The 13,838-nt window shown below is 31.9% G+C and overlaps 1 protein-coding gene across 4 annotated transcripts in view; it reads left to right on the forward strand.

The window, feature by feature from the left end:
- LOC124432823 (complexin) overlaps window positions 1–13,824 on the forward strand; it is a 243,300-nt gene extending 229,476 nt beyond the window's left edge. For all 4 annotated transcript variants that reach the window (XM_046982099.1, XM_046982098.1, XM_046982100.1 and 1 more), the window contains one exon: window positions 52–13,824. In XM_046982099.1, the coding sequence (XP_046838055.1) occupies window positions 52–125 (74 nt within the window). In that variant the 3' untranslated portion in view covers window positions 126–13,824. The remainder of the gene's footprint in view (window positions 1–51) is intronic.
- The last annotated feature ends 14 nt before the right edge of the window (window positions 13,825–13,838 follow it).

Below are 13,838 nucleotides of genomic sequence, written 5' to 3' on the forward strand. Positions count from 1 at the left end.
GTGAACATGTATTACGTTCATAATGATCACTGGAAATTCGATCTGTTTCAGAATTGAAAAACGTGATAGAGACGCACGTGATGGACATCAAAACGCAAATCGAAAGTAAGTGCAGCCTCCAATGAGTCTACGGGAGTATAACAGGGACGGCGAGCGCGACATCGTGTGTCATCGTAATAGGAGACGATGGGGTGGTTGGAAAATGCGGAAGAGGAGTTACTGCTGGTGAAATGAGTAGAGGAGGAAGAAGGGATGAAGAAGTAAGGGGGAGGAAATGAGAGAGAAGGTGCTGTCTTCGTCGCGTTCGCCGTACGTAGATCGATCCGAGCGTGTCGTCCAACCATCGTTACTCGACCTTCGAAAAGAGAACGCTGAATAGAGAGCGAAAGAGAGAGAAAGAAAGAGAAAGAGAGCGAAGGAGAGAGAAAGAAAGAGTGAGAGAGAAAGAGAGAAAGCTTAAGGTCGATCGCGTTAACCTTTCGGAGGAAGAAAAGACAAGTGTTTCAAGTTATTATCCGATCGATCGTCTTTCATCGAGGAAAAAAATAAAAAGAGAAGAAAAAAATGAGAAAAGGAAAATAAACGAAAGTTTTGTTTTCTTTTGCTTAATTTTTTTCTTTCTCCTCTCTCTTTGTTTTTTGTTCTTTTTTTTTCCTATTTTTTGTTTTTTTTTTATTGTCGATGAGAGACATCCGATTTCAGTAGTAAAAGATATATATATATATATATACATATATATATATATATATATATATATATATATATATATAAAGGGCAATAAAGTATTGAGGTAGAATATAGTATGAAGGTAGAATTGTCGAAAACGATCGTCGATGGGCCTACGACAAAAAAAGAAAACGGAAACAAGAGTTGAAAATGTGCGCGAACAAGTAAAAAGAAGACTGGAAGAGGAAAATGGGACGACGGGAGAGTTCGAAAAAAGGCCTGTGTGGAAGAAGAAGAAAGAGAGAGCCCGTGAAGAAGACGGATTCGACGATTCGTTTACGGGTCACGTCTCGTGAGAATTCAAAGAAGAGACGAAAGAAGAAAAAAACGAGAGAAAAAGAAATAAAAAGACGTAGTCTATGATCGAGATCGATTACGATGAAAAGAATTTTCCTTCTTTCTTTCTTTCTTTCTTTCTTTCTTTCTTTCTTTCTTTCTCTCTCTCTTTGTTTCTATCTTTTTTCTCGAATTTTCTTATTTTTCACTTTTGAAAAACGAACACCAGTTGACCAAGATCGAATATAAAACATTTTCGACTACGAATATCGATTACGTATTTTTCTAAGTTGATCAAATAATGATAGAAAAAAAAAAATTCGTGAAGGAAGCAATCTTTCTCTCTCTCTCTCTCTTTCTCTTCCTTTCTCTCTTTCTCTGTCTTTCTCTCTTTCTCTCTCTCTCTCTTTCTTTCTTTCTCTTTCTAACTCTCTCTCCCTTTCTCTCTCTCTCTCTCACCCTCTCTCTCTTTTCTCTTCTCTCACTCGGAATCGTCATAGACGAATCGACGTTGCGACGCGAAGGTAAAAAATGAGCTTAAAAAAGAAGAGGAATGAACGAATGGAAAGCACAGGAAAAAAAGGAAGAAGAGAAAAGCGGAAGTATAACACGAGACACATATGTTAGTACCTAAGTTTCTAGTAAATTTTTTGAAAATGGTGGGTAATCTGCCGGTAGAGAGAACAATGAAACAAATTAAATTAAAAAAGATAAAAAAAAAATAAATAAAAATAAAAAAAAATAAAACACACAAGAGTTATGTAGTTGCTAGATTTCGTGCGACACGGTTGTTTCAATAAATAATGAAATTAGGAACGAGAAGGTAGGGGGTTAATATTAATTGAAGTATTCGTAGTTAGCGACGAGTTAAGCCATGAGGGATCGAGGGCCATGAACGAAAAGAGAAAGTCAAACGAGTGAAAGAGATAAAAATTAGAAGTGGAGAAATGAAAAAAAAACAAACATATAGAGAAGAAATGAAAAGCTATTGAAAATTGAAAAAAAAAAGAGAAATAAGTGGAAAAGATAATGAATCCGAACCGGCGGCCTTTGCTCTCCATCCGTCCAAATTATGCGATTTTTTTTTTAATTAAATAAGAAAGAGAAAAATAGAATGAGTTAAGATCGAGAAATAGAATCTTCGGGCGTCTGATATTCTATTAGAAAAATGAAAAAAAAAAATGAACTTTTTAGATTTCGTACAAGATGCGAGCATAAACGTTCGATAGAATTTTTATCTCGGAACGAGCGAGCAACGTCAAGTTTTGCTCGTAACGATGCCTTTTCCTCATTTTCTATTAGAATTCAATAACTTATTCGTAGCTGACAAAAATTCTCTCTCATAGTTAGGCAAACTCGTGGTTTTGAATCCAACCGAAAATAAATGAAAAGAAAAAAAAAAAAGATAACAAGTGGACGCGACAACCGGAGCATTGACCGCCAGCTCGAAACGGAGAAAAAAGAAACATGCGTGGTACTTGCGATATTTTTGTTCATTGTTTTTTAATCAGCGAGCGAGAAAAGTAGAATATGTTCTGGACGAGGAAGAAACGAAAGAGGATTGAACGGCCAAGGGGAGGAAAGGTAAAGGGGGAATTTAAAGGGAAGAACAAAAAAGAAAAACGCACCAAAAAAAAACAAAAAAGAAGTTAAAAAATATAGAAAAAAATGACACATGTAAAACCAGTTTTTCTACGGAGGATGGAAGACAAAAAATATTTTTTTATTTTCGATGTCGTTCCTCTCAATGTTACCCGAAGGAAAAAAAAAGAAAAAAGAAAAAGAGAAAAAACATAGAATGTTCGTTAAAAAAGATAATGATTAAAAAAAAAAGAAAAAAAAAAGAAACGGACGCTCCCGATCTGTCCTCGAGCAACAGTCTCTCCCTTTTTTTTCTTCTACTTTTCTTTTCTTTCCTCTCTCCTTAGATACCTGTCCGCCGTCGAACTTCATCGCATATACCGCATGATTCGCGAAGCAACGACCATTTCCAAGCCTTATGTTTTACTGCTTATCGAAAAACGAAACTTAATCCTGATAGATTCCCGACACGCGAACTGTAAACCGTACAATACGTGTATCACGCACGATAATGTAAAAACAAAATCGAGGAAAATAGAAGAAAACCAAAGAGAAAAAAAGAGAGAAAAGATATAACGTGACGTAGATTTTTTCGGTGGTATAGGAATAATAAAAAAAAAGCAAGAAAAGTAAAGAAAAACAATGGAGAACGTTACTTGTTAAATTATGAGTTATGTACGTAAGTCGTAAAGAAAAAAAAAAAGGAACGAAAAGAAAAAGAATATGCGTGATCGAGAAATATAGAATCATAAGTCGAAGGGCCTTCTTTCCAATAAAAAAAAAAAAAGGAAAAAAAAAGAAAAAAAAAGATTATTAAAAGAAAAAGAAAAAAGAAAAAAAAACACAGAAAAAGAAAAGAAAAAAATAAGTCTTTCGATGTTCAGAACGCGCATGTTGGCTTTACGTGAACGTAGTTACGCTTGAAGAAAACATAAACGAGTAAATAGATACAAAAACTACTTACGTGTTTCTCTCGATGTAATTATAAACTATCCGTGTCAACGTAAAAGATGTACGCTCTTTTTGCATGCACGCGCTTTCCTACTCTTACTCGTCGAATGAATTGATGTTATAGGACGGAGGAAATAATAAATAAATAAAAAAAAAAATATAACCGATCGCAGAGTCTAAAGGTTAAAAGAAATAAGAACGATGATTTTCGAACAATACAATTGACCTTTCTTTAATTTTTCGCTATTTGATGGCGTTGATTAAAATACTTTCTTGAAATATTGTACGATGTCAACAAAAAAACAAGAAAAAAGGAAAAATAAAAAAAATTAAGATAACCGTATAAACGTTCGGGGAAATAATCGAGTCAAAAGTTTTGAAGTAAAATAGTAGGAGTAAATTCTTTCGTTTCAGAAAAAGTTCGAAAAGTTTCAGAAAAATTCGAAAACAGTACCGATCTTCATTTTATATATATATATATATATATATATATATATATATATATATATATATATATATAGAATTCTCTCTCTCCCTATTTCTCTCTCCCTCTCTTTGCTATATCGTTAGAGGGAGAGAAAAAAGATAAAGATTTCAAACGGGCTGCATTTTTCCGTCGTCGGTAGTGACTCGGCAACTGTTTGTTCGTGAAAAACAAACCGAAAACTTTTCTACCATCCGGGCTTTAAACTCAGTAGTAGTCGATCTTTTACACGATAAAGAAAGAGAGAGAGAAAGAAAGAAAGAAAGAGAGAGAGAAAAAGAGAGAGAGAGAGAGAGAGAGAGAGAAGGAAAAACTTTCGACGAAAGCTTAAAGCTCATCCTCGAACGTGCCGACATGGTTGCTCCTGAAAATTCGATTTTACACTCCTCGAGATTTCCGGTCGCATCGATTTAATCTACTTACATACGTATAAATTTTTTTCTTTTTTCATCTTTTTTTTTAATATTTTGACAAACAATTCGAAAAAAAAATTCAATTCGTACGATCTCCAAAAATTTAAAATTCAATTCAAAACAATTCCAATTTCTTTCTAATCTTAATATCTCAGTTAGTAATTCGTTCAAAAATAATTATGCAATAATTATGCACTGCGATCGAGAAAGAAAATTTCCTTCACCTACTCTCTTTGCATGTTTATATCTACCTTTACTTGTCAATGTCAATGTGTCTATCTCTCACTGGCCGACTCTTATGTTTCATAAAAAGCTATCAATAACTTGTGTCGTCCAGTTATTAATAACACGAAAAAAAGAAAAGGAAAAAGAAAAAACAACCATCGTGAAGATTTGAAAACACCCAAGGCAGATTGGATATTTACGCTCTCCTTCTCCTTCTTATACGATCGCATTCCACAAAAGTGGGATATCGCGAAATGGAATTCGCTTCTAAAAGGAAATCAGAAAAAGGAAATGAAAAAAAGAAAAAGAAATAGAATGAAAACTCTATTCGAAGAAGCAAAAGGAACTTCCACTTTCCACGTCCATCGAACTCTTAAGAATGGTCCAGATGATAATCTCCCAGATAGCTTCTCTCTCTCAGATTTAACGAAATCAGATATATATTATATATATGTATATACATATATATATATATATATATATATATATATATACATATATACATATACACACACATATATATATATACACTTCAAGTCAATTATCGAATCCAAAAGATATATGTACATTGAAATAGAAAAAACGCATACCTTTCTCTTGTGAATTTTTCGATATATCTATGTATGTATTTATTATTATTATTCTTATTATCATCATCATTATATATGTATGTATATTCATTCGGCGTCATCTATAACAGGACGTACGAAATTTTCCGGTTGTTTCGAATTGATCGAAAGCGAAATGCATGATGCAATTTCGAGCGTATACAGATTCAAAATTGATGGATTTTATGAATAGAATTTCGATCGCTTCAGATGAGTATTCTCTCGTGAAAATTTCTAAGCTCTTAGATGCTTTCACTTTAACTTTTAATCGTATTCTCTCACTTTCTCTCTCTTTCTCTCTATGTATGTATGTTTCTATCTCTCTCTCTCTATCTCTATCTCTATCTCTCTCTCTATCTCTCTCTCTCTCTCTCTTTCTCTCTCTTTCTCTCTCTTTCTCTCTCTTTCTCTCTCTCTCTTTCTCTCTCTCTCTCTCTCTTTCTTTCTTTTCCTCTTTTACACACATTTCCCTTGTCGTAATATTCTTCGTCTACTTGTACTCTAATACAAATAATTATGCACACAAACACATAAACAAATATTCTTCTCTCTCTCTCTCTCTCTCTCTCTCTCTCTCTCTCTCTCTCTCTCTCTCTCTCTCTCTTTCTCTCTTTCGTGTCTTTCGATGTAACATTTCAATGCGCATGCGCTCTGCAGGCTGTTATCATCATACTTCGTGTCTATTGCCGTAATATCATGTAAAATATCGAGGAAAGTTTTGACGAGTGAAAAAAAATAAATTAAGATTAAAATGAAAAGTAATTTTGAAATATAACTATCTTGAATTAAAAAAAAAAAACATGTCAATGTTCTCTTTTTCAATAATTTAATCTTTTTGAATAATTAACGTTTTATTTAATTCAACTCGCGGTTGCTCAAAGGACTGAGATTTTATCAAAACGAAATAAAAAATCCTCGAGTAGTATAATTTAATTAACCAAATTCTTTGACACAAGTCGAACACGCCATTATTCAGAAAGCTTTCTCGTATGTTGCTGAAGAAAATTTCAACAACGATTTCGCGATATATAATTTCATTCCAACTCGTAAAAACAGCGTAACTGTTATCTTTATCGGTTCTACACATTGAATACAACTCTTTTAACGAGTATACAAATCCACATTGTTTTGATTGAATTTAAAATCTCGGATTATAAACATAATTCTCAATGAAGGAACATCAATAAAAAAATATTTTTACTTCGGCCTGGATCAAGGAGAAAAGTGAAGAGACCAAGAGACTTAATTAAAGAATAATAATCGGGAAAATTATTATTACTATTAATATTATTATTATTATTATTATTATTATTATTATTATTATTATTATTATTATTATTATTATTATTATTATTATTATTATTATTATTATTATTATTATTATTATTATTATTATTATTTCAACAAGAGTCGTTCGAAAAAAAAAGAAAAAACTCGTCAAAGCTTTCTTAAAAAACAATTCTTCTCCGATCTTTTCGTGTTTCTCGTTCTATGAAACTGTCAACTCTTCGGAAGAGTCGGCTAAAAATGTATAACCAAAAGGGAGTATACTTTTCCATCTACGTGTTCTTATTTGTTAAGCTCTTCTTCTTCGACACGCTTGATACGACCTTTGTATTTCGTACTTCTAATTTCACTTAGACTAAAAAGTAAATAGAAGAGAGGAGATAAAATCGAATATAACGAAAGGAACAAAAAAATAAACGAGAAAGAAGAAGAAGAAATAGAAGAAGAAGAGAAGAAGAAAAGAGATCGATCTTATACCGCTATCTACACCGTTATTGTTAATTAATGTCGTGTGTCGTTGTGTTGTATCTTGACAAGAAAAAAAATCAATAAGTGTTTCTATCCGTAAAAAAGGTTTCTTCTTTACTTCGAGCTCGTTAAGAAGAAACTTTTCGACGATACTGTCACGGCGACAAAAATCGATAAGAAAAAAAAATAAAATAAAACAAATAAAGAAAAAAAAAAGAAAGAAAGAAAGAAAAAAATGACAAACTTGCATAAACAAAAGAAAGTAATAACGATAATAATACTAACAATAAAAGAATTTTTCAAGTTTTAAAGATGACGTTCTAAAAAAGCACCGTGACGATCGGCTGAATCACCTTTTCACTTTCGACCTACTTTCATCGCACGTTTTCAACCAAGAAACAAACAAAAAGAAAAAGAAAAAAAAACAAGCCGGTCGATTTTACTCTTATGCTCGTTAAAAAAAAAATCTATCGGAAGAGAAGAAAAAAGAAAATTGACAAATTCTACGTTCCCCCTATAGCATTATAGAACTTTCCGATAGCTTATCACCTATCGCAATAAAAACAAAACGAAATACCTTAAAAAAAAAAGGTAAAATAGGGAAAAAAGAGAAAATACTAAAAGCAAAAAGAAAATAATAAATAAAAACGCGGTCCAGGACAGAAGTCGGAATTATTCTCTAAGAAGCATCAAGTTGTATAGCTCGATAATTTCACCGACAACACGAAATGTCAACTTTCTCGAATTCGATTCGAAGATCGTGTTTCGGGGAAAATTACACATTTTCTTCTTTCTAAACACGCTAGTTTTCCTTCGCGATCGTCATAATCTAAAGTAAAAAGAGGAAGAAGTGAAATAAAAAAAAAAAAATAAAGAAAGGAAAAGAGAAAGAAATAAATCAAAAAAATTTATTACATCGTTCGTCACGAAAAAGTTATATATACATACACATACGTCTCTGTTTGTATATGTGTATGTATGTTTGTGTGTATACGTGTATTAAATCGAAAAATGGCTTGAATTGCACGTGCTTTTATATTAGTTCGATGTGGGGAAACCCGCACGAAACCGCTATAGTTTTATTCGCGAATCGATGATAAATAACATGCACTCGAGGCTATTTTAATATGGAATTTTACAAATACCTGCCGTCAAACCGGTCGATTGTACAACTTTTATATTTTCGAAGCGAGGTAATCAGTTAAAATATTAATTATTGCCTCAGCTAATAGGTTTTTCAACTTTTTTCGCAGTTCGTTTTCTATTTTCTTTTTCTTTTTTTCCTTTTTTTTTCTTTTTTTTTTCTTTCTTTACATCGTCTCGTAATAATTGAAATTGAGCGTACCCAAGATGCAAGATCGGTAAGGCACAAGAAAAAAGAGAAAAGAAACGAACGATTTCTCGATCTTCTCGACTCTACCATCATTTTCTCGATTTTGATCATTTTTCTTTTTGTTTTTCTTTTTTTCTCTTATTAAAATTACAACGACGACGATTTCATTATCACCATCAGTACTAATACACTACTTACTATATTTTCCTCTCTCTGTCTCTATCCTTTGTAGTTCTTACTTCAGCCACCCTAAGCCTTCACGCGGCACGTGGCACGTGATATTGAAACAAATAAGTAAATAAACAAAACAAAATAAAGAACATAACATAACATAACATAACAAAACAAACAAAAAAAAAAGAAATAAGAAACAAATAATAAAAATAAAAGACATACCTTTAAGCCTGCTTGATTCGTATTTGTAGATTACGCAATCAAGTGAGAGGCTAATTTTTAGAAAGAAAATGAGAATAAGAAAATAACATATGGCGGTTTGATGATACTCGAGGCGTTTCACCTTCGACGAATTTCGTTTATTGGAAATTTTTCTTTGTGCCAAGCTTCGATACTTTTCAAAAGGATCGATCAAACTTCCTGTTAAAAAAAAGAAAAAAAAACAGAATGAAAAACATGCGAAAAGAACGCAATGAATTTTCGTCGAAGGAGCAACGCAATATGTTAATGACATCGCTTAGATATTTTATTAAGTAGATTTGAAAATTACGAAGAGGGTTTAAAAAGAAAGACGAAAAAAAAAATTGATAAAGGGTTATAGTGAGAAGAAAAGTTAGGTTGAACATGCGCCGAAGTGTTAAGATTATTGTACTATTATTATAATTATTATGATTATTATTACGATAGGTGTTTCGTTCTTTTATCATGTAAATAGTCACTACGAGCACCAGCGCGACCAGCGTTTTAATATTAAATGACGTCTTAGGGATTATTCAACTATGCGACTTGCGATGACGATAAGGGATGAAGAAAAAAATATTAAAATAAAATAATGGAAAGCGAAGAGAGAAGAAAAAAAAAGATATATGAAAAGTGATAATGAACAAAAAGTGCATTTCGTATTCCTCGACATTCCGAATTTTGTCTTCGTCTTGATCAGAATTTTATCAAAATAAGGAAAGAAAAAAAAGGGAAACGATAAATTAGTGAAAAAATCTGAATTTTTTTAACGAAGAAAATTTTCTGGGTGTCGATCGGATAAAAAAGAAAACAAAATGAAACAAAAGTGAAAGAGGAAGAAGAAAATATATTAAATTATTACCGGCGTAACTTTGCAATATACCGATTTGACTAATTCAAAGACAACGACACAACGCATTATAAAGTAATAATTGATAAACTTAATTAGCGATTGATGTAACGTTATTACAAGGATTATTCTCCTATAAGAGAATTACAATGATGATAATGATGAATTATTATGATGATGATAACAATGATAAATGATGGTGATGATTATGATCATTATTATATATATTATACATATGCATATTATATATATAAAAAAATATATATATATAAATATAAATATATATGCGTGACACAGAATAGAATTACGACAGAGGAAAACAAAAAACAATAAATAAATAAGAAACAAGACAAAAAACGTTAGCTGTCGAGGGACTATGAAGATTTGTCCGAAAAACAAAATGAAAATAAAAATGAAATAAAGAATAACAGGAAATAAATGGATTGCGATAAAATAAAAGAACATAAAAACAGGTGTAAATTCAATAGGCTTAACTTATCAAAAGAAAAAAAGATTTCTAGGATTGATACGGGCCAGCTTTTTCATGAGAAAGTCATAGAAGAGAGAGAGAGAGAAAAAAAATAGGGTGAAAGGTCGATTCAGAAAGAAGAATAAAAAGATGACACTGTTTTTTTGACTGCCACTTTCGATAGGAACATTCTGTAACGTGTTTACCATCTTCGAGCGGACTTGTGCGATTTTTTGGGTGATGATAATAATAATCGTCCAAAAGTTTTTTATACTGAACTGATAGATCCGATAGACCGTTTTACGTGAAAAAGAGAAATGGATGAGGAATGAATAAATCAAAGCGATCGCTCGTTCTTTGCAACGTTCATAAATATACGCAAACATGTACTTATTTACTTATATATTATTGTATTTGTCACCCTGTATCCTATTAAACGTATTGAATCGATGTTTCTTCTCCTAACACAGAACAACCTTCTAAAGATAGGATAACACAAAAAAAGAAAAAAAAGAAAATATTCAAAGAAGTGGATAGAACGAACAGAACGAGTGATCGAGCGAAAAATGCGCATTTCGAAATTTGTTGAACCAAGAAGCAATATTACGAATGCCTGTAATAATAATAAACGTTATTATATGGAACCTTTTAACCAAAAAGCAAAGAACTGACCAGCGAGCGAAGCACGACAACAATGCGTATATAGATTCTATAAGCAGTGTAAAGTTTAAGGTCCGATATACGCGTATTACGAATAAAAATGAACAAGAAAAATGAGAAAACGAAGAAAAAAAAAAGAAACTAACACACGCAGCCTGAGTCGCGACACAACGTACAGACAACGATACACATATTCACTTACGTACATGCACACACACACACACACACACAGAAATATACAAATATACAAAATATTTTCGGTGTTCCTTCACGCATCTAATCTTAAAAAAAGGATAATACTAATACTATTATTAATAATAATAATAATTATAATTATAATAATTATAATAATATAATAATAATAATAATAATAATAATAATAATAATAATAATAATAATAATAATAATAATAATAATAATCACAACACACAAAGAAAAGAAGAGGAAAGTACACCGACACGAAACACGACGAGTATATATCGCGACAAAAGACCAAGAAACACGTAAAAATCAGTGATGCGCATGCGCGCGCGCGCGTTGATTATAAATACAAGAAAAACAATAATGAAACACGATGAAAGTCCCTTCATTCGTACGTGTATATGCTGTGCTTAGAAAAATAAAAAAGCGAGATTGAAAGTACACTTTCGGTGGAAAAGAAAAATATCTATGCTCAAGTATAATTTTCTTTCTTTTTTCTCTTTTCTTTCTTCTAGTTTCATTTTTTTCTTCTTCGTTCCGCTAATTGATTGTCAACGATAATTACGAATTGTAAACGTTCGAGAAAGACAAACGAATCCTCGGTAGGAGTTCGATATTTCGGGACTTCTTCGTAAGGAATGAATTGTCCAAATATGTAACTTTTTGATCGACGATCATGGTCTTTCGGCATGCTCTAAAGATCGCACGAAGCTTGCTCGCGCAAAGACAAGTTAAAAAAACAACGAGATTTTCTCGTAGGGAAAAGAAACAAGAAAAAAGAAGAAAAAAGAAGTAGAAAAATGAGCGAGGATTGGACGCGAGTAGCAGGAAGAGTGAATGAGACTGAGGGTATAGGAAAGAGAAAAAATAATAAAAAAAAAAATAAAAGAACAGTAAGCGAAAAGAGGGTAGAGAGATTAAGATATTAAAAAAATAATAATAAATTCCCTTGTATAAAGTAGTGAGCGTAGTGGCTAAACCAGCAAATAAACCGATACAAAACAAAACAAAAATTACTGAATTATTGATACCGGAAATTACACAAACGAGTTTGTTGTTGAACATAATTATATATTGTATAACATTTAAGTAATAACGCGTACATACAGAGGAATAACGTAAAAGATGCGAAAAATAAAAAAGAGAGAGAAGAGAAAGCGAAAGAAACGGTTGGAGACGAAGGATTGAAAAGGATGACGATGATGATAATATTATATATACATATTGTTGTTAGATATATACATATTATATATATATATATATATATATATTGATATAAAAATGAAATAATTTAGGCGTTAAACAGCGACTCATTTAAACGTATATATTTACGCGTACACATGCGAACAAATACACAAACACTGTTCCTACACACATGTATAAACTTTCAAAAAAACATTTTAAAAATTATCATTCATTTAACACTAATAATGATGTACCCTAACAACATGTTACACTGATAACATATACGTACATATGTGTATATATACATACGATAGTAAATACAAATATGTATCTATATGTACGTATATGTGCACATAAAAAAAAAGAAAACAATATAAACAGACAGACGACCCAAAAAAAATATTACACAACATGAAATTCAACACGACATGCGAATTTTTTTTTTCTTTGTAGCTATCCGCGCGTAGAGAGGGAAGGGGACGCTCGTAATCATTAAAAAAAAAAGAAAAAGAAAAAAAACAAAGAAAGAAAGAAGGAAAGAAAATGAAGATAAAACATTAACACATTGCTAAGTAGTAACATGGCTCATTTTAACGTGAAAAATACAAGGAGACCTACTTTTTTGCCATTCGTTGCTCATCTTGACCCTTAAAACGATGTATTTACGTGAGTGCGAAAGAGGAAGACAGAGACAGAAAATAGAAAAGTTAAAAAAAAAACAAGAAAAGATAAATATCAGGAATTTCGCGTAAGCTCTAACTAAAACGAGTCGAAGAGCTTTTTTCTCCGATGTCGAACTTCTTTTACCTTCGGTCAAAGAGAAGATGAAAACCAACAAAAAGAATCGCAATGAAAAAAAAAAAAAAGAGATAGTAAAAGGTTTCGACTTTTGCGTAGGATCGCGTTTTAAGAGTCAAAAAGGAGCCTGTTACGACTCGCCGTTTTAAAAAGTCGGATCGGAATCTAAAAAGCCATAAACGAAAGACGTAAACGTTAGAGGTGAAAGAACAAAAGCGAGAAAAGAAAAAAAATAGTATAATATAGGGAGAACGTGAAAAAGAGAGAGAGAGAGAGAGAGAGAGAGAGAGAGAGAGAGAAAGAGAGAGAGAGATGGGAAGAAAAAGAGAGATACAGATAGAAATAGAAATAAAGATAGATAGATAGATAGATAGATAGACAGATAGATAGAGAGAGAGAGAGAGAGAGAGAGAGAGAGAGAGAGAGAGAGAGAGAGAGAGAGAGAAATAGGAAAATAACGAGACGAAAGTGAGGACAAAAGGGGAAAAAAACACGAGCTCTCCCCCTTTCTTACTTTATAAAACGAAAGACTCGATGGCATTATTATTTTCGCTTTTTTCACGTACCGAGAGGGAAAGAAATACGACGATAGAATATAGAAGCGAGTAAAAACGAATAAAAGGGATGGGAGGTTGTAGATGAGAAATAAAAATACGATTAACACAAGTTTCGGGGCGCGCCTCGCCGTTATAGCTCTTAATATAAAAAGAAAAAAATAAAACAAAAAAAATAGAAAAAAGATAAGATAGCGTCATTACGACTAATAATTAAAGGAAAAAATGAAAATAAAAAAAATGAAGTAAATCATTAAGCAAGATTATGCGTTTATGTTATTTAGTTCTAACCACTGAAATGAGAACAAAAAAATGTAATAAAAATCAATCATGTTACCAAACGAATAGTCTCACC

Source organism: Vespa crabro, chromosome 1 (assembly GCF_910589235.1).
Source record: "Vespa crabro chromosome 1, iyVesCrab1.2, whole genome shotgun sequence".
In the NCBI taxonomy this organism is placed as follows: Eukaryota; Metazoa; Arthropoda; class Insecta; order Hymenoptera; family Vespidae; genus Vespa; species Vespa crabro.